Here is a 19,999-nt window from a genome sequence, read left to right as displayed (position 1 = left end):
CCAAGGGCAGGGAGACGGCCTGGGAGCGGCGGCAGCGGCCGAGAGATGCGCCGGGAGAGTTGTGCCGCGAGCCTCCGCCTCTTTTTTGGCACCGCGAAGCGGCTCCCTGGAGGCCGAGCGCCACGCCGCCCGGGCACCCGGCAGATCGCGAGGTGGAACGAGCCGTCGCTGCGGGGACAGCGTTCCGAGGCAGTTGGTCCTCTCCGGGGTGCCGTAGGCATCAGCTGACCGGCGCAGCCCATGTGACTACAGGGGCACTTGATGGGCATCATGGCAGCCTCCCGGCCACTGTCCCGCTTCTGGGAGTGGGGAAAGAACATCGTCTGCGTGGGGAGGAACTACGCGGACCACGTCAGGGAGATGCGCAGCGCGGTGCTGAGCGAGCCCGTGCTGTTCCTGAAGCCGTCCACGGCCTACGCGCCCGAGGGCTCGCCCATCCTCATGCCCGCGTACACTCGCAACCTGCATCACGAGCTGGAGCTGGGCGTGGTGATGGGCAAGCGCTGCCGCGCGGTCCCCGAGGCCGCGGCCATGGACTACGTGGGCGGTTATGCCCTGTGCCTAGATATGACCGCCCGGGATGTGCAGGACGAGTGCAAGAAGAAGGGGCTGCCCTGGACTCTGGCCAAGAGCTTCACGGCGTCCTGCCCGGTCAGCGCGTTTGTGCCCAAGGAGAAGATCCCTGACCCTCACAAGCTGAAGCTCTGGCTCAGGGTCAACGGCGAACTCAGACAGGAGGGTGAGACAGCCTCCATGATTTTTTCCATCCCCTACATCATCAGCTATGTTTCTAAGATCATAACCTTGGAAGAAGGAGATATTATCTTGACTGGGACGCCAAAGGGAGTTGGACCGGTTAAAGAAAACGATGAGATCGAGGCTGGCATACACGGGCTGGTCAGTATGAGATTTAAGGTGGAAAAGCCAGAATACTGAGTTATTTCTTTACAAGTTTCGGGAGAGAAGGAAGCAAGACAAGAGCAAGCAACGGCTATTAAATGTCACAATCTTTAATAAGAAACGATTTATTGGCTGGGCGCGGTGGCTCATGCCTGTAATTCCAGCACTTTGGGAGACTGAGGCGGGTGGATCACGAGGTCAGGAGATCGAGACCATCCTGGCTAACACGGTGAAACCCCGTCTCTACTAAAAATACAAAAAATTAACCGGGCGTGGTGGCAGCGCCTGTAGTCCCAGCTACTTGGGAGGCTGAGGCAGGAGAATGGCGTGAACCCGGGAGGCGGAGCTTGCAGTGAGCAGAGATCGCGCCACTGCACTCCAGCCTGGGCAACAGAGCGAGACTCCGTCTCAAAAAAAAAATAAAAAGAAACCATTTATTTTAAAAACGATTAGATTGCTATGCCTCAACTCATATAAGATGGACTCTTCAAGAAAACGTGAAGTAGAATGGATGGGCCAGAAATGAAAACAGCCAAAGTAAAGTATTTCTTCAGAAAACATTTTATCAAACCAAATGTTAAGAGTTTCCTTTTGTAAACTTGGATTGGAGAAGACTTTTCAGTGGGTTATCTCTAGTAGTTCAAGACTTAAAAGCTGCAGAGAAAACTGAAAATTATGTTCCAGATAACTTTCCATTGTTTACCAAATTTTCTTGGACTTGGTCATCATCAGGAAGCATTTGTAAAAACAATAATTTCCAAATTACTGGCCCATCCCAGACTCGCTGAATCAGTTTGATAGGATTAATCTCCAGTGAAGCTGTGTTTACAGAGCATTCCAAGTCATTCTTACCAGGAAATGTGAAAAACACTCCTGCACGTAATCAGTTAATTTAAAATTTTTCTTAATAAGTGAACAATTAATGAAGATTTCACCTGTTTACTTAGGGTATCTACCCAGACCCATCGATTCTGAGTTCGAGGGATGATTTTGAAATTATTGCTTTCCAAATAAAGGTACTCCCTTGTATGTGGCTTTACTAATTTATTTTCCCCCAGTAGTGACGAGGAGGGATATTTCCTCCTTGTGTGGCTTCCGACCTTAGTCTTTGACCTTTGGCCTTCTGAACACTGTGCTCTATTAACAGTTAATCAGCAACTGTACTTCCCAACCGGAGATAAGGAGGCTTTGTGGAAGTTGAATAGCCTGGGACTGCTGCTTTTGCTCTTGCCTGCACCTTTCTCCGAAAAAAAAGTCTAGGCAAGATGCACAGCATAGCTATCAATGCCTGAAGGAGTCCTCTGGGCTTCGGCAGAGTTCCTGTTAGTGTATACATCATCTGCTGGCCCCTTGAAGAGAGCCGAGGACATCTAATTTAGTAATAATGGTCACCATTTATTGAACACAATACTGTTAGGCAGCATGTCAAGCAGTTTATTCTGTATTTCCATGTGTTATGTAACCCTCAACCAACCCATAAGGTTAGTATTATCACTACCATCCCCATTACTCAAATGAAGACAGATCTAGAGGCTAGGAAGGCTGGCTAAAGTCACTCAGCTTAGTGGCAGAGCCAAGATGTAACCCACTCTCCCAAGACCAGAACCTGAAGTTTTGACCACAATGTGGGCTGCATCCTGTAAGTAGATACATAAGAAGAATCAGACATTTAGTTATGCTACAACCCATGCTTATAGTGTAATTTAGTATGAGGAATTGCCATAATTTGATTTCTTTATTAAATATGCTATCTTAACTACTTTTAGTATTATTTTTTTCATTGCTTGGCAATGCATGTAATTAGAGAAGAGTCAGAAAATAGAGATTAGCAATTAGAACAAAACACCAAAAATTTCATCTACCCAGGGACAGGTGAAGTTAAGCATTTAGTCCAATTTCTTCCAAATCTGTGGATATAATTGTAATGTTTTAAATAGAGTTTGCTCATACCATACAATTTTCTTCTTTTTTTGCTTTTTTTGTTTTTCTTTTTTTTTTTTTTTTTGAGATGGCGTTTAACTCATTGCCCAGGCTGGAGTGCAGTGGCGTGATCTTGGCTCACTGCAACCTCTGCCTCCCGGGTTCAAGTGATTCTTCTGCCTCAGCCTCTCGACTAGCTGGGATTACAGGCACGTGCCACCATACCCAGCTAATTTTATATTTTTAGTAGAGACAGGGTTTCACCATGTTGATCAGGCTGGTCTCAAACTCCTGACCTCAAGTGATCCACCCATCTTGGCCTCCCAAAGTGCTGGGATTACAGGCGTGAGACACCACGCCCAGCTATACCATAAAATTTTTTAACTTGCTTATTTCACTGTATATTGTGACCATCTTTTTCCTTGTTAGCTGACACATTTCTGCAGTACAATTTTCATGGATTGCATAAGATTCTGAAGTCAAGCCTCCATTTTTGGACCTTGAGATTGTCTCTAATGATTTGCTAGTATCAGCACATGTTTTGTTTTTTCCTTTGGCTAGGTTCCCATAAGTGGAAAAGCTGGATCAAAGGGTGTGCTTATGCTGAAAGTGTATTATTTGTCTAGCTACCAGGTACAAGGTTCAGCTGAGATACATCTACCAAGTTGACAGACTATTAAAGTCAAAGGCATAAAGTAGAAGCATTGCTCACATGCAGCCCTCGTAGATGGCACAAGCCAGCACTGAGTATGGTACCCCCAGGGTCAGTGTTCACTACAGTGGTAGAACAAGCTTTGTCACAAACATCGACATCAGCATTGCAGGTGTAGGCACACGAAGTCCTTAGATGCAAGAATCAAAAACAGAGACACCAAGTCCGACAATTCCTGAGAATGCTAAAATCATAGCAATCCTAGCATTCAGAAGATAACGTTTTTCCACATTTTGAATACATTTAAACCTATGAAAAAGTTGAAAAACTAATACAATGAACTCCATATGCCCTTTAATAGATTCAACAATTACCAGCATTCACTATGTTTGTCCTCTGGTCCTGTGTCTCACCCTTCCCCCCGCCATATATGTGTATATATACACACACGCACCTCTCTCCATATACGTATGTGTATATATATGCGCGCGCGCACACACACACACACACACACACACACACACACACACACACACCCTTATTTTGAAAATGCGTCGGGATGGTGACTGCAGAAAGACTCCGCCCTTTCAGCATACATCTCCTAAGAATCAGGATATTCTCCTACATGGAAATGTGAGACCGTTATCACACTTCACAATATATTCGTCTGTACAGAATACATGGCTTGACATCTGTTCTTCTGTTGTGTTTTTAAAACATGTTCATTGGACTTTTATAAAAAATGAGTATTACACATCCGCTTAATATATTATGAACATATTTCCAGGTCAGTGAATGTAAGTACAGGTACCCCTTTTTAATGGCTGTATCTTAGATCACGTACCCCAGAAGCAGCCTAAGATGGAGACTCTTGCTCCCATGATTTGCTGAAGGAGTGCTCTCAGAAGTGTAATGAAGCAGAAAGGACAGGGAGTAAACTCCAAGGAAGAAAGTGGTCTGGGCTGGATACCAGCTTCAGTCAGCTGGTGAACCCAAGGGGAAGTTCTGAAGCAAGGAGTCTGTTGGCACCAGTATCTGCTCTCCCCACCCCTTCCATAGCTTCCTCAGGTAATTTTCTGATCCTCATAGAAGCTGAGGGACTTCAGCAAGTGAAGAGACTCTGAGTGGGACATCCCCAACAGGTTGCACACATTTCAGATGCTCTGCTATTAGAAACAATGATGCAAGGAGCATCCTCCATTTACTTTTTTTTTTTTTTTTTTTGAGACACAGTCTCACTCTGTCGCCCAGGCTGGAGTGCAGTGGCACAATCTCAGCTCACTGCAAGCTCCGCCTCCCGGGTTCACACCCTTCTCTTGCCTCAGCCTCCCGAGTAGCTGGGACTACAGGCGCCCGCCACCACGCCCGGCTAATTTTTTGTATTTTTAGTAGAGACGGGGTTTCACTGTGTTAGCCAGGATGGTCTTGATCTCCTGACCTCGTGATCTGCCCGCCTTGGCCTCGCAAAGTGCTGGAATTACATGTGTGAGCCACCGCGCCCAGCCTCAGTTGTTTTTTTTTAAACAAGACTATTGTTGGGCGCATCTTTGGTGTAAATGTTGGTATAGTATCTTTGTTTTCAAGATAGTTTTATATTAACTTTCAAATATGCTAAAACCTTCATATAATTATTTTCCTCTTTTTCTTAAAAATGTAAGTGTTGGCTGGGCACGGTGGCTCACATCTGTAATCCCAGCACTTTGGGAGGCTGAGGCAGGTGGATCACTTGAGCCCAGGAATTCAAGACCAGCCTGGGCAAAATGGCAAGATCCCTGTCTCTACAAAATGTTTTAAAATTAACCAAGTAAGGTGGCATCTCCTGAGTCCTGGACACGGGGCTCAGTGGAGGGGGCACCATACCCACTCTTGCTGAACCAACAGTGGGAGCCAAGCCAGCACCAGCCACGGCACCCTCACTTCTCTCCTCTCCTTCCTTCCCTGTCCACCCTCCCCATTCACCTTGCTTCACAACCCCCCCATTTCTCCCAAGGGAGGATGGAAGGATGGAAGGCCTGTTCTGCACAACTAGATCAAGTCGTTCATTACCTTATCACCACAATTTGGACACTTAGGGGTGAACCTGCATCCCTGGTAAAAGCCAGATAAAACATGACTGACAAGATAGTTTATCTCCCAACACCAGCCTTAGGAAACAGTTTCATATACTCACTTTTTCCTTTTTTTCCAATCTTGTCGTGGAGGACGTGTAGCCTTCTAAAGTACCACGTCAAACCTCCCAGGATATGGGTCAACACTGACCTTAGCGTTGGGTCTTCACAGGCTGAAGTCTGTGCCCTGAAGTAAGTGACTCTCAAAGGTGTGAAGTTGAGCAGTTTACTTTGTGGCTGCTGCAAAGCAAACAGATAAAATGGCAGCTGTCGTCCTCATGTCCTGAGTAGGTCCCCCTCAGAGTTCTGAGACCCAGGCACGCTCATGAAACTTTTGAAGTTGGTCTCCTCCCTGTTGATTCAGACTCAGTCACGTCAGCCCTGAGCCAGCAAGTCTCCACAAGCACTGGGCACTCCAGTGTGTCACCAGAGAAGACCAGGGGCTAGAAAAGCTCCAGGTGCTCAAAGCAGTCGCACAGGATTGCCCATGACTTCGGCTATTCCTACCTGGTGCAGAGAGCCCCTCGCCCTCATCCTGTCGGATGACAAGTCACCACCCAGCTCTCAGAAGGTAGTCTTTAGAGGTCCGACTTTTTTTTTTTTTAGATGGAGTCTCGCTCTGTCGCCCAGGCTGGAGTGCAGTGGCTCGATCTCAGCTCACTACAAACTCCGCATCCCAGGTTCAAGAGATTCTCCTGCCTCAGCCTCCCGAGTAGCTGGGACTACAGGCACATGCCACCACACCCAGCTAATTTTTTGTATTTTTAGTAGAGATGGGGTTTCACTGTGTTAGCCAGGATGGTCTCAATCTCCTGACCGCCTCAGTGTCCCAAAGTGCTGGGATTACAGGCGTGAGCCACCGTGCCCAGCCCTTGAGGTCCTACTCTTTTTCCAGGGAAGCAAAACAAAGAATAAACTGGCTTAAGAAAATAAATCATTCAAATCTGTAGAAGATTAAATCTGTTTATTAATTCATGTAAACATTTTCCAACTTGGGAGGAGACAAGGCAAAGACAGTAGGAGGCCTTCTAAGAAGGGAAGTCAGATGAGAGAGGCCTTCAGACTCACCCCAGACCAGCTCCACCATAACGATTTCTAGAAACATATTCATCACATGTAAACAAAATGTTTTCCCCATAATTTTCAAATTAATATTCCATTTTAAAGGGAGTTAAAACTCATATGCTTTTCCACAGTTTAAAATGCTAGACCATTTTAAACATGTATTTGTCCAGACAAGTTTCTGCTTGCCTCAGTGGGATCTGCAAGCTTGCACGAGAGTACACTAATTTTCAATCCACTCCTTGCTCTGTGTGATAGAACAAACTGCAAGGAGAAACAAAAAGAGACAGAAGGTTAGTTTTTAAAATCCCCTTGTATATCAAGTTGAAAAATCAATGATCACAAATAGAGAACTGCAATGAAAGTTTTGTTTACAGATATTAATATAAACTTCCATTAAAGCTGTAAGATGATAGAAAAAGTTCCAGTCTCAGAGTACAGTTAATTTACAGGCCCGGCTTCTGACTGATTCTATAAAAATTTATATCACTTTTCATGCTATTTCTCTCAGGTAGGAAAGTTGGGATTAAAACTCTAGTGTGGCCAGGCGCGGTGGCTCACGCCTGTAATCCCAGCACTTTGGGAGACCGAGGCGGGTGGATCACCCAAGGTCAGGAGTTTGAGACCAGCCTGGGTAACATGGTGAAACTCCCATTTCTACTAAAAATACAAAAAATTAGCTGGGCATGGTAGCGCACACCTGTTATCTCAGCTACTCAAGAGGCTGAGGCAGGAGAATCACTTGAACCTGGGAGGCAGAGGTTGCAGTGAGCAGAGATTGCGCCATTGCACTCCAGCTTGGGCAACTAGAGCGAAACTCTGTCCCCCCTCCCCCCAAAAAAATGTCTAATGCAGGGCTGGGTGAGGTGGCTCATACCTGTAATCCCAGCACTTTGGGAGGCCAAGGCAGGTAGATCACTTGAGGCCAGAAGTTCAAGACCAGCCTGGCCAACAAAGTGAAACCCTGTCTCTACTAAAAATATAAAAATTAGCCAGGCGTGGTGGTGCACACCTGTAGTCTCAGCTACTCGGTGGCTGAGGCGGGAGGATCACTTGAGCCTGGGAAGGTTGAGACTGCAGTAAGCTGTGATCGCACTATGCGCTCCAGCCTGGGTGACAGAGCGAGCAGAGAGAGACTCTGTCTTAAAAAAAAAAAAAAAAAAAAAAAAAGTAGGAAAAAGGGCTTACTGTGTGTTCAAACTACCACTGTGATAGACTTTAAGCTGTAGCAGGGACTCAACCTGTGAGACTACAGGAGTATGATGACATAATTTAACAATAGTCTTATTTTAATAGTCTTGTTTTTTACAATTTATACAGCACTTTAACCAACATTTTATTTAATATAGAGTGGAAGGACATATAAACCACTTTAATTTCAAGACTGAGAGAAAAAAAGTACCAACGTCAGGAAAACTGTGAAAGACTTTAAATGGGCAATAACAATAAGTGGGTATCCTTTCGATGGAATGTCAGAGTAGTCTGGCATTGGATAGAACACGTTCAGAGCTGTCTGATTCTACAGGAGCTACACCTCCCACTGCACGGACTGAGCTGTTTTAGAACTAGGTTGTAGAAAGCTGACAGTGATTCGAATGACCCTGCTCATGGAAGTCTGAGTGAAGATGCACTGCTTCTGCCCTATAGAGGAGCCCAGTGGTTCATCTACAAGCAAACCCATTCAGCATTTTACATTGCCTGCCTATGTATCTATTCTTCCAATTACTTTTTTTTTTTTTTTTTCTTTTTGAGACAGAGTTTTACTCTGTCACCCAGGCTGCAAGAGATCTCAGCTCACTGCAACCTCCGCCTCCCGGGTTCAAGTGATTCTTCTGCCTCAGCCTCCTGAGTAGCTGGAATTACAGGCACCTGCCACCACGCCTGGCTAATTTTTGTAGTTTTAGTAGAGACAGTGTTTCACCATCTTGGACAGGCTGGTCATGAACCAATTCCCTTTGAATCCTTCTTTTCCCTATATCTTACTGGTTCCCTCATTAATGAGTTAATTTTCAACATGTGTTATTTTATTTTTGTATGCATCATGGTTTTTGGATTTTGGTTTTGGATTTTACATCTTTTTATTTGTAAAATACCGTGTTATCTAACGCACCAAGCAGCTTAGAATATTTGTTAAAGCCACCTGGAACATCTGTCACACACATTCTCTGGGAAAGTGCAGTATCCACTTGAGGGTCATTCATTGTTGTATTTGAATCAAATTTAGAAAACTCTTAAGTTCCCATGAACTTAAGTTGATCAGACTCATTAGCAAGTGGTGCCTCCTGTCTGGAGGGAAAGCATACAGGGTTGGTCAAGGACCTGAGCGTACCCTGACTTGCAAAGAGATAGTACTTAGGGGCCCATGCTAACCATTGAAGAGATGCAGCATTTTACTGCAACTCTTCTTTCTTTGGCCTGGGGAAAGGCCTTAAGCCAAGGTCCTAGAAATATTGGTAAGGCCACTGGAGACTCCATGTCTGCAAACTATTCAGATGTGCTGGTGGCCATGGAAAATGGGAAAACCTGCTTATGAGGCTGAGATGGAGGAGATGCAGCATTCACAAATGCTCCTGCAGGATGTCCATGAGATGAAAACTAATTTCATAGTAATACTAATTCTCCCATCAGCACATGATGTTTTCTAGAGGTTCCATGATACCGTTAGTCTGACACAAATGGAATGTGTGCTCTAGAATGTTTTAAATTTTTTTCAGTATTAAGCTCCAGTAGAGCAAATATCAGTAGATATAACCCACACAAACGGAAGCACATTGACTTGCGGGAGAACACAAGAGAAAAGAGTTGAGAACCATGAAGTGAAGTAATGAGGCTGGCTGGGTCCAGTCTCACCTGTGACCCAGGGCAAGTGGCAAGACTTTTTTTTTTTTTTTTTTTTTTTTGAGACAGAGTCTCGCTCTGTCGCCCAGGCTGGAGTGCAGTGGCCAGATCTCAGCTCACTGCAAGCTCCGCCTCCTGGGTTCACGCCATTCTCCTGCCTCAGCCTCCCAAGTAGCTGGGACTACAGGTGCCCGCCACCTCGGCCGGCTAGTTTTTTGTATTTTTTTTTTTCACCGTGTTAGCCTGGATGGTCTCGATCTCCTGACCTCGTGATCCGCCCGTCTTGGCTTCCCAAAGTGCTGGCATTACAGGCGTGAGCCACCGCGCCCGGCCTTTTTTTTTTTTTTTTTTTTTTCTGAGATGGAGTCTCGCTCTGTCGCCCAGGCTGGAGTGCAGTGACGTGATCTCCGCTCACTGCAAGCTCCACCACCTCCAGGGTTAAAGCCATTCTCCTGCCTCAGCCTCCCTGGAAGCTGGGACTACAGGTGCCTGCCACCACGCCCGGCTAATTTTTTTTGTATTTTCAGTATAGACGGGGTTTCACCATGTTTGCCAGGATGGTCTCGATCTCCTGACCTCGTGATCCGCCCACCTCGGCCTCCCAAAGTGCTGGGATTACAAGCGTGAGGCACTGCGCACAGCCACGGCAAGACTTCTTGGTCCCACTTTTCTCATCTGCAGCAGGGGAGTTTGTCTGGCTGCACTTTTCCCCCTCTGACACCTTGAACACTAAAACTCGAGGATCCTCCAACACTGAAGTACCTCAGGAGGCAGCTGTGGCCCTTCAGAGTTGGAGGATCATGGAATTTTGCAGGTTAGCAAACTTAATTAACCTCCGTAGGGTCTCACAGGCTGAGGTGTGGTGGGATTAGGATTCAGACCAAATCTGTCTCCCCAAGAACCATGCACTTAACTGTGCTGTTTCACACTGCTCATTACGCGAAGGGAACACCACAGGGGGTTGGGGGTGGGGACAACCTAGTCTGATCTTTTGGGGTTCAGGGGCCAAGAGAGGGGTCTCACTATGTTGCCCAGGCTGGCCTCAAACTCCTGGGTTCAGGCGATCCTCCCACCTCAGCCTACCAAGTAGCTGGGATGACAGGTGTGCACTTTTGCACCCGGCAGCTCTGATTTTAAAGCGCTTTCCCCTCTTTTGGATTTAACCTTAAAGGATATTTTCTTTGTTGGTCTATTTTCTTTGATGTCTTTGGTAACTCCTTTATACAATATGAAAAAAACCCTGGCTATTTCTTTTGTTTTTAGGGTAGCTGAGTCCTTATACACATCTGGGAACTGGGCATTAGAAATAATAAATTTCCCAAATTTATCTAGGTTTTTCTTATGGTTTGCATATATAGAATAATAAATACATAGAATAATATAGCACTATAAAATGCACTAACTTTTAAATAAATTTTGCTTCTTTCCAAGAGAAATTGCCACTTTAATGCTGTTTTCTGTTCATCTGTCATTGCAAGAAACTCATTTACCTGGTTAAAAAAAAAGATGAGACAAATATATCTGAAGTTTACAAAGAAAATTCATTTTGACAACAGTGAGAAACAAACTTTCTCATTAGAAATGAAATTTTAATTTGCAGTAATTATAGCTCAACCGTTTGTTTTTGTTTTTAGAGACAGGGTCTCACTCTGTTGCCCAAGCTGGAGTGCAGCAGTATGATCACAGCTCACGGCAGCCTCGAACTTCCGGGGTCAAGCAATCCTCCCACCTCAGCTTCCCAAGTTTCTGAGATTACAGGTATGCACTATTATTCTCTGGCTAATTGTTTTATGTTTTATTTTTTGTAGAGACAGGGTCTCACTATGTTGCCCAGGGTGATCTTGAACTCCTGACCTCAAGTGATCCTCCTGCCTCAACCTCCCAAAGTGCTAGGATTACAGGTGTGACCCACCATGCCCAGCCAACTCAATTGTTTTGATAGAGAAGATAAGGCAGGAAAGGCTAGATAAGCAGAATCTCTAAAGGCAATCAGGTAGCTCAGCAAGGAAAAATCCCTTTAATAAAGTGGAAGCAGAATTTGGAACTAAAGTCTAATGGTAAATTTCATGAGCTGGTTTTAACAATAAAAAGCAAGTGCCTATTGCCAAATGCACATGCTAATCCGTAAGTATTATCTGCTGCTGTTCTGTAGCTGCAAACCAGGGAGAAAACGTGCAGCTGATTTCATGTAACTGAGTAGGTGAAACACAGCCAAATCCTCCTAGAAAAACCACCTTATGACTGATCAATATCTCCGACTTGTTGTTTTACCCCGTTACTTGACTATATCAAACATCTTGTTTCCTCGGTGTTTTTTTTTTTTTTTTTTTTTTGAGACAAGTCTTGCTCTGTAACTCAGGCTGGAGTGCAGTGGCGTGATCTTGGCTCACTGCAACTTCCACATCCTGGGTTCAAGTGATTCTCGTGCCCCAGCCTCCTGAATAGCTAGGATTACAAGTGTACGTCACCACACTCAGCTAATTTTTGTATGTTTAGTAGAAATGGGGTTTCGCCATATTGGCCAGGCTGGTCTCAAACTCCTGACCTCAAGTGATCTGCCCTCCTTAGCCTCCCAAAGTGCTAAGATGGCGTGAGCCACTGCACCCAGGCCTAAAACATCATGTTTATTTATCCATTTAGGCTAATGGCCTCAGTCATTACTCATAATAGTAAATATTAGCTAGGATTTTAATATATGTAACATTTGTTTATGAAAGCAATGTGTGTTTAAAGCAAGATGATTTTTTCCCCAACTGTTTATTAGTGAATTAATTTCTATCAAATGTTTGACAAAACCACCTCTATTTTTTGGGGAAAAGCATTCACTTTGGAAATATTCTAAGCATTTCTTCCTTTTTGCTACTTACCGTGCAGCCCAAAGTCTCCTCAGCAACACTTCCTGTGAGACTACAGGAATGAAGGGTGCCCGTGTGATCAGTCAGATCAATCAGCATATCGAAACTGAGAAAGACAGATTTAAAGTCCAAGGAGTTTTTGTTGCAAATTGTGCACATGTTAGATGCTTCATTTACAATATAACCACAGGTGGAACTGAAAAGAAACAAAGACAATGATAAAATGTGATGCCCTAAGTGACAAATTTCATCTCTAGCAGAAAAAGAATTATCACTAAAAACTCTACATGAGTGTATGGAAAACTTACTCAGTGTTCAGTGGTATGCAGTGTACCAGACAGTCGTAAAAAACAGTAAAATACACTTTCTATGCAGCCATTCCCAGAACCAGAATTCATCTGAAACTGCGTACACCAGTCCTCCGCCTGCCCTCTCTTCTTCCCTCCCTCTGCCGAGTTCCTGCCAAGCCCTCCAGGTCCCTCCCAGTCTCATTTCCCTGCTGGCGCCCTCCCTTCTTGCATCCCAGCCCGCACCCTTTCCCTCTTGGAACAGCAGCAGAACGCACACCTCAGGACTGACTCATGCTGTCGCATCAGCTCCTTGTTCTCACCTCCCCCGCTGGGAGTTCTGAGGGCAGGAACTGTGTCTTGTGCCTGGAAAGCACGAGTTCAACAGCTGCTCACTGGATGGTCCTGCACGGGGCCTTCTCTACAAATACAGAAAGCCTTGCAAGGCTGGCTGGGTGGCACCAGACGCTATTAACACTGCTGGTGATACACTCTCCTCTCTTTCAGTGGTTTATGCTATTCCAAATTTCTGAAGCAAGCCTTACTTTAGCAATCTTGAACAGGGAACCTAATTCAAATTTCTCAAATGGGGAAATGAACTAAAGACAGTGGATTCTTGTCTAGCCACTTGGTTTAGCAAATTGTAGATGCTTTTCCTCAGATATCAATAATAAATATACAGGGAAAAAATTAGTTTGTCAATTTTTGAAAACTATTTTTCAAAAAACGAACACAAGGTCTTACACAGCATCCACATTCGTTTTTTCAATTTTAATACATCATAAAATGTTTTTAAAATCCAGAAGTCAGTATCTTGACTGTGGCAACAGATACACAAACCTACAAGTGTGATAAAACTAATTAGAACACACACACACGACTGCATGTGAACCTGGAGGGATTTGAGTAAGACCAGTGGATTGAATAGTGTCAATATCCTGGCTGTGACATGGTACTATTACTTGCGAATGGTATCGCTGGGGGAAACGGGGCAGAAACCACAAGGGATCTCTCTTATTATTTCTTTTCTTTTTTGTGTGTGTGTGAGGCGGAGTCTTGCTCTGTCACCCAGGCTGCAGTGCAGTGGCGCAATCTCGCCTCGCTGCAAGCTCCGCCTCCCGGGTTCATGCCATTCTCCTGCCTCAGCCTCTCAAGTAGCTGAGACTACAGGTGCCCACCACCATGCCCGGCTAATTTTTTTGTATTTTTTTACAGACTAGGTTTCACCGTGTTAGCCAGGATGGGCTCAATCTCCCGACCTCATGATCCGCCCTCCTCGGCCTCCCGAAGTGCTGGGATCATAGGTGTGAGCCACCGCGCCCAGCCCTCTTGTTATTTCTTATACTTCCACGTGAATCTAGGATTATCTCAATGAAAATTCTCATAAAAATCCATAGATTTTCCTAATAATATTACACATTTCTTGCCAAGCATCTTTTAGCTAAGAGTATTAAATCTACTGGAGTTTACTTTCTTTCTTTCTTTCTTTTTTTTTTTTTTTTTTTTTTTTGAGACAGAGTTTCGATCTTGTCAACCAGGCTGGAGTGCAATGGTGCAATCTCGGCTCACCACGACCCCTGCCTCCTGGGTTCAAGCAATTCTCATGCCTCAGCCTCCAAAGTAGCTGGGATTATAGGTGTCCATCACCAGCTAATTTTTTTGTATTTTTAGTAGAGATGGTGTTTCACCATATTGGCCAGGCTGGTCTCGAACTCCTGACCTCAGGTAGTCCACCTGCCTCGGCCTCCCACAGTGCTGGGATTACAGGCGTGAGTCACCGTGCCCGGCCTGGAGTTTACTTTCTATGCAAGTAAATATTAACTTCGATCTACAAGAGGTTGGATATTTCCCAGGCTGGACTCAAACTCTTCAAACTCCTGGGCTCAACCGATCCTCCCACCTTAGCCTCCTGAGTAGCTGAGACTACAGGTGCATGCTACTGCACCTGGCTTGAAAATAATTTTTTTTAAATGCTGTCAGTACATTGCTATATAGGGCCTAGCAACCAAAATAGTTTTCTGCCAAATCATTAGACAAGTTTATCGAAAGTTTCTCACATTATATCTTTATATGTTAGAATTACAGAAATATAGATTATATATATATATATATATATATATATATATATATTTTTTTTTTTTTTTTTTTTTTTTTTTTTGAGATGGAGTCTCGCTCTGTTACCTGGGCTGGAGTGCAGTGGCCGGGTCTCAGCTCACTGCAAGCTCCGCTTCCTGGGTTTACGCCATTCTCCTGCCTCAGCCTCCTGAGTAGCTGGGACTACAGGCGCCCACAACCTTGCCTGGCTAGTTTTTTGTGTTTTTTAGTAGCAACGGGGTTTCACCGTGTTAGCCAGGATGGTCTCGATCTCCTGACCTCGTGATCCACCCGTCTCAGCCTCCCAAAGTGCTGGGATTACAGGCTTGAGCCACCACGCCCGGCCATAGATTATATTTTAAAAAGCAATTATAATATTTTAATCTAGTTTGCTATGGAAACTTTTCAGTATAGTTTTCTATACATTTATCTCAAATACATAACCCCTATTATGTCAATAAACAGCTTTAACTTTTAGAGAGCTTAAAATTTATTAACAATAATTATTTCTTACAAAAATGAATTTGCTAAAAGTGACATGGATCCTTACCATCTGTTTCGAACTACTTTTGTAGTTTCATCATCAATGTTGAGTGTGGAAATGTAGGCATAAAGGATGCCATAGAAAGGATCAGCTTTTCCTTCATTCTTCAAAGCTTTTCCCTTTAATTGTTCAACTGTATAGACATCAACTATTGTACTTACTAAAAATAGAAACAAGTATTACAGTCTGTATATATTCTTATAAAATAAAGGATTACATCTGAATGGAAAGCTATGACAAATGAGAACATGCAGTAGCTTAAGTAACAGAAAAATTACTATGTTGGGTATATAAACACTGATTCTATAAATGTACATAAAAGCAAAACATAAGAAAAAAAAGGAATGAAATTAGTCTTCATTAAAATGAAGAACTTCTGTTTATCAAAAGACACCATTAAAAAAGCAAAAAGGCAAGCCACAGAGTAGGAGATGCCAGCAGTCTACGATGAGATAAAGGACTCATCCAGAGTTGTCTAAAGAATTCGTAAATATCAGTTAGAAAAAGACAGTGACTTGGCTGGGCATGGTGGCTCATGCCTGTAATCCCAGCACTTTGGGAGACCGAGGCAGGCGGATCACCTGAGCTTGGGAGTTCAAGAGCAGCCCGACCAACATGGAGAAACCCTGTCTCTACCAAAAAAAAAAAAAAAAAAAAAAAAAAAAATCTGGGCGTGGTGGTGCATGCCTGTAATCCCAGCTACTCAGGAGGGTGAGGCAGGAGAATTTCTTGAATCTGGGAGGCGGAGGTTGTGGTGAGCCGAGATTGCGCCATTGCACTCCAGCCTGGGCAATGAGAGACAAATTCCTTCTCAAAAAAAAAAAAAAGACAGTGATTCAATTTTTTCTTTTTCTTTTTTTTTTTTTTTTGAGACAGAGTCTCGTTCATTGCCCAGGTTGGAGTTCAGTGGCGCTGTCTGGGATTACAGGTGTGAGCCACCACGCCCAGCAACAGTGACTCAATTTTTTAAATAGGGAAGAGACTTTTAAAAGTACATCACAGCCGGGCGCGGTGGCTCACACCTGTAATCCCAGCACTTTAGGAGGCCAAGGTGGGCGTATCACGAGGTCAGGAGATCAAGACCATACTGGCTAACATGGTGAAACCCCATCTCTACTAAAAAATACAAAGAATTAGCCAGGCGTGGTGGCGGGTGCCTGCAGTTCCAGCTACTCGGGAGGCTGAGGCAGGAGAATGGCGTGAACCTGGGAGACGGAGCTTGCACTGAGCCGAGATCGTGCCACTGCACTCCAGCCTGGGCGACAAAGCAAGACTCCATCTCAAAAAATAAAATAAAATAATTAATAAATAAAACTACATCACAAAAGAAGTTCTCAAAATGGCCAATACACATACTGGTCTCAATAATCATCAGGAAAATACAAATTAAACAAGAGTAGGCTGGATGCGGTGGTTCACGCCTGTAATTCCAACACTTTGGGAAGTTGAGACTGGTGGATCGCTTGAGGTCAGGAGTTCGAGACCAGCCTGGCCAACATAGCAAAACCCTCTCTCTACTAAAAATAAAAAATTAGCTGGGCATAGCAGTGTGTGCCTGTAATCCCAGCTACGTGGGAGGCTGAGGAAGGAGAATCGCTTGAACCCGGGAGGCGGAGGTTGCACTCAGCCAAGATGGCGGCATTGCAATCCAGCCTGGGTGACAGCGCCAGACTCCATCTCAAAAACAAATGAACAAACAAACAAAAAAAAACCAAGAGAATTCCACTAAACATCTAACATTTAAAAGACTAGTAACACAAACACTAGTGAAGATGTGAAACAACAACAAAAATAAACTTTACAAAACTAAAAATAATAACCTATAATTCATTTTGATTTTTCTTTATCTTAGAAGAATCTTCCAGGAACAAATATTACTTGGGTTAGAAAACTTTTATCAGAAGTTATCTGGTTCCTTCAGCACTTCATTGGTTTCCTTTGTTGCTGTCTAGTACATGAAATTTAATTTTCTTCAATAAAAAGATGGTAATGTATATCTATCTATAATATTTTTATGTCTTTATCCTTCTATTAGTATATATGCACAAAAAGACACATTAAAAGATGTTAACCAGGGAACTGTTTATTTGGGGCTGTTGCTTGCATTCTGTATTATGTGTCTCTTTTATTTTTTTTTAAGACGGAGTCTCGCTGTGTGGCCCAGGCTGGAGTGCAGTGGCGTGATCTCGGCTCACTGCAACCTCCGCCTCCTGGGTTCAAGCGATTCTCCTGCCTCAGCCTCCCGAGTAGCTGGAATTATAAGTGCCCCCACCACGCCTGGCTCATTTTTTGCATTTTTAGTAGAGACGGGGTTTCACCAGGTTGGCCAAGCTGGTCTCAAATTCCTGACCTCAAGTGATCCCTCCACCTGGGTCTCCCAAAGTGCTGGGATTACAGGCGTGAGCCACCATGCCCAGCCAAGCATTCTGTATTGTGTTTATTTTTTGAGATACAGTCTCGCTCTGACACCCAGGCTAGAGTGTAGCTTCGCTCTGTCACCCAGGCTGGATCTCAGCTCACTGCAACCTCCACCTCCCAGGTTCAAGAGATTCTCCTGCCTCAGCCTGCCGAGTAGCTGGGATTACAGGCACATCATGTGATGCCCGGCTAATTTTTGTGTTTTTAGTAGAGATGGGGTTTTGCCATGTTGGCCAGGCTGGTCTTATGAACCCCTGGGCTCAAATGATCCACCCACCTCGCCTCTCAAAGTGCTGGGATTACAGGTGTGAGCCACTGTGCCTGGCCTACTTTTAAAATTTTGAGCATTTTAATTTTTAAGAAAAATATAAAAGCTCTAAAGAAAACATGATTATAGTTTTATTCTGAAATATTTAATCAATTTCTACCTATAAGGTTTTCATGGGAGTAATGAGCATTTTAAAAGATAAAAAAGGCCAGGTGCGGTGGCTCAAGCCTGTAATCCCAGCACTTTGGGAGGCCGAGACGGGCGGATCACGAGGTCAGGAGATCGAGACCATCCTGGCTAACACGGTGAAACCCCGTCTCTACTAAAAAATACAAAAACCTAGCCGGGCAAGGTAGCGGGCACCTGTAGTCCCAGCTACTTGGGAGGCTGAGGCAGGAGAATGGCGTGAACCCGGGAGGCGGAGCTTGCAGTGAGCGGAGATCCAGCCACTGCACTCCAGCCTGGGAGACAGAGCGAGACTCCGTCTCAAAAAAAAAAAAAAAAAAAAAAAGATAAAAAAGGCCAGGCACGGTAGCTCACGCCTGTAATCCCAGCACTTTGGGAGGCCGAGGCGGGCAAATTGCTTGAGCTCAGGAGTTTGAGACCAGCCTGAACAACATGGTGAAACCCAGTTTCTACCAAGAACACAAAAAATTAGTTTTTGCTTTTATAAATCTGAGTAAATTTAACTATCAAAGTTCCCACAGTAAAATAAAAGAAAAAGGGATGCTTAAAAACTATTTTTAGGCCGGGGTGGTGGTTCATGCCTGTAATCCCAGCACCTTGGGAGGCCTAGTCAGGCGGATCACCTGAAGTCAGGAGTTCGAGACCAGCTGGCCAACATGGTGAAACCCTATCTCTACTAAAAATACAAAAATTAGCAGGGCATGGTGGCGTGTACTTGTAATCCCAGCTACCCAGGAGGCTGAGGCAGGAGAATCACTGGAACCCAGGAGGCAGAGGCTGTAGTGAGCCGAGATTGCGCCACTGCACTCCAGCCTGGGTGACATAGCAAGACTCCATCTCAAAAAAGAAAAAAAGCTATTTTGGGGCCGGGCACTGTGGCTCATGCCTGTAATCCCACCACTGTGGGAGGCTGAGGCGGGTAGATCACCTGAGGTCAGGAGTTCAAGACCAGCCTGGCCAACATTGTGAAACCCCGTGTCTACTAAAAATATAAAAATTAGCCAGGTGTGGTGGTGCACGCCTGTAATCCCATCTACTTGGGGGGCTGAGACAGGAGAATTGCTTGAACCCAGGAGGCGGAGGTTGCAGTGAGCTAAGCTCACACCACTGCACCCCAGCCTGGGTGACAGAGCAAGACTCCTCAAAAAACAAACAAACAAGGCCTATTTTTGGGTCGAGCAAGGTGGCTCACACCTGTAATCCTTCAGGAAGCTGAGGCAGGAGGATTCCTTGAGGTCAGGAGTTTGAGACCCCGAAAAAAGAGAAGAGAAGAGAAGAGGGGAGGGGAGAGGAGGGGAGAAAGAAATAAAGAAAGACGAAAGAAAGAGAAAGAAAAAGAAGGAACTACTTTGTGATTACTTTAATATAACTTACTGATCAGAAAAAAAAAATTCCCAAATAAATCAGGCTGCCCTTGAGTAGCCTAAAAATAGTTGTAGACACTGTCATTCCTGTCCCTGTTTTAGGGTTGCATGGCAGCGCAGGGACTGAAATACACTTTATCAAGTTTACCTCACAGCTCGCTGAATGCCTCTGTGCTCTCTCAAGTTTCCTGAAATGGCATTATCTACAAATGACCCAACATTTTAAAAAAATGTTTCCAAAGTAACAATCATGGCTTTATTTTATTATTATTATTATTATTTTTTGAGACAGGGTCTTGCTCTGTCACCCAGGCTGCAGTGCAGTGGCGTGAACACAGCTCACTGCAGTCTCTATCTCCAGGGCTCAAGCAATCCTCCTATCTCAGCCTCCTGAGCAGCTGAGATCACAGGCACATGCCACCATGCCCAGCTATTTCTTTTTTAAATTTTTGTAGAGGTGGAGTCTCACCTATGGCTTGTCCCTTCTTGTAGGCAAAAAGATG

General features: G+C 44.5%; 2 protein-coding genes across 3 annotated transcripts in view; one reads left to right on the top strand and one right to left on the bottom strand.

Moving 5' to 3' along the window:
- Nucleotides 1-7: 7 nt before the first annotated feature.
- Nucleotides 8-13,305, top strand: FAHD1 (fumarylacetoacetate hydrolase domain containing 1). The gene is made up of 2 exons (XM_010387837.2): nucleotides 8-897; nucleotides 12,355-13,305. The coding sequence occupies exons 1-2, from the start codon at nucleotides 262-264 to the stop codon at nucleotides 12,397-12,399; spliced, it is 681 nt and encodes a 226-aa protein (XP_010386139.1). The 5' UTR covers nucleotides 8-261; the 3' UTR covers nucleotides 12,400-13,305.
- MEIOB (meiosis specific with OB-fold) overlaps nucleotides 6,528-19,999 on the bottom strand; it is a 46,015-nt gene continuing 32,543 nt past the window's right edge. The window contains exons 11-14 of one of the 2 annotated variants that reach the window (XM_030925473.1): nucleotides 15,267-15,420; nucleotides 12,348-12,531; nucleotides 10,884-10,970; nucleotides 6,528-6,906 (exon numbers count right to left, since the gene is read on the bottom strand). In XM_030925473.1, the coding sequence (XP_030781333.1) occupies nucleotides 6,796-6,906; nucleotides 10,884-10,970; nucleotides 12,348-12,531; nucleotides 15,267-15,420 (536 nt within the window). In that variant the 3' untranslated portion in view covers nucleotides 6,528-6,795. The remainder of the gene's footprint in view (nucleotides 6,907-10,883; nucleotides 10,971-12,347; nucleotides 12,532-15,266; nucleotides 15,421-19,999) is intronic. The other variant, XM_030925474.1, reaches the window with a different exon arrangement.

The sequence above is a fragment of the Rhinopithecus roxellana genome, chromosome 20, assembly GCF_007565055.1.
Source record: "Rhinopithecus roxellana isolate Shanxi Qingling chromosome 20, ASM756505v1, whole genome shotgun sequence".
NCBI classification, from domain to species: Eukaryota; Metazoa; Chordata; class Mammalia; order Primates; family Cercopithecidae; genus Rhinopithecus; species Rhinopithecus roxellana.
Note: the sequence above shows the minus strand (reverse complement) of the source record. Positions and strands in the feature narration are given on the sequence as shown.

What these genes read in the sequence shown, in the direction of transcription:
- FAHD1 (XM_010387837.2), top strand. Translation starts at nt 262, where the DNA reads ATGGGCATCATGGCAGCCTCCCGGCCACTGTCCCGCTTCTGGGAGTGG. An exon ending in AGGCTGGCATACACGGGCTG is followed by an intron (nt 898 to 12,354) that starts GTCAGTATGAGA and finishes CTTACCGTGCAG; the next exon opens with CCCAAAGTCTCCTCAGCAAC.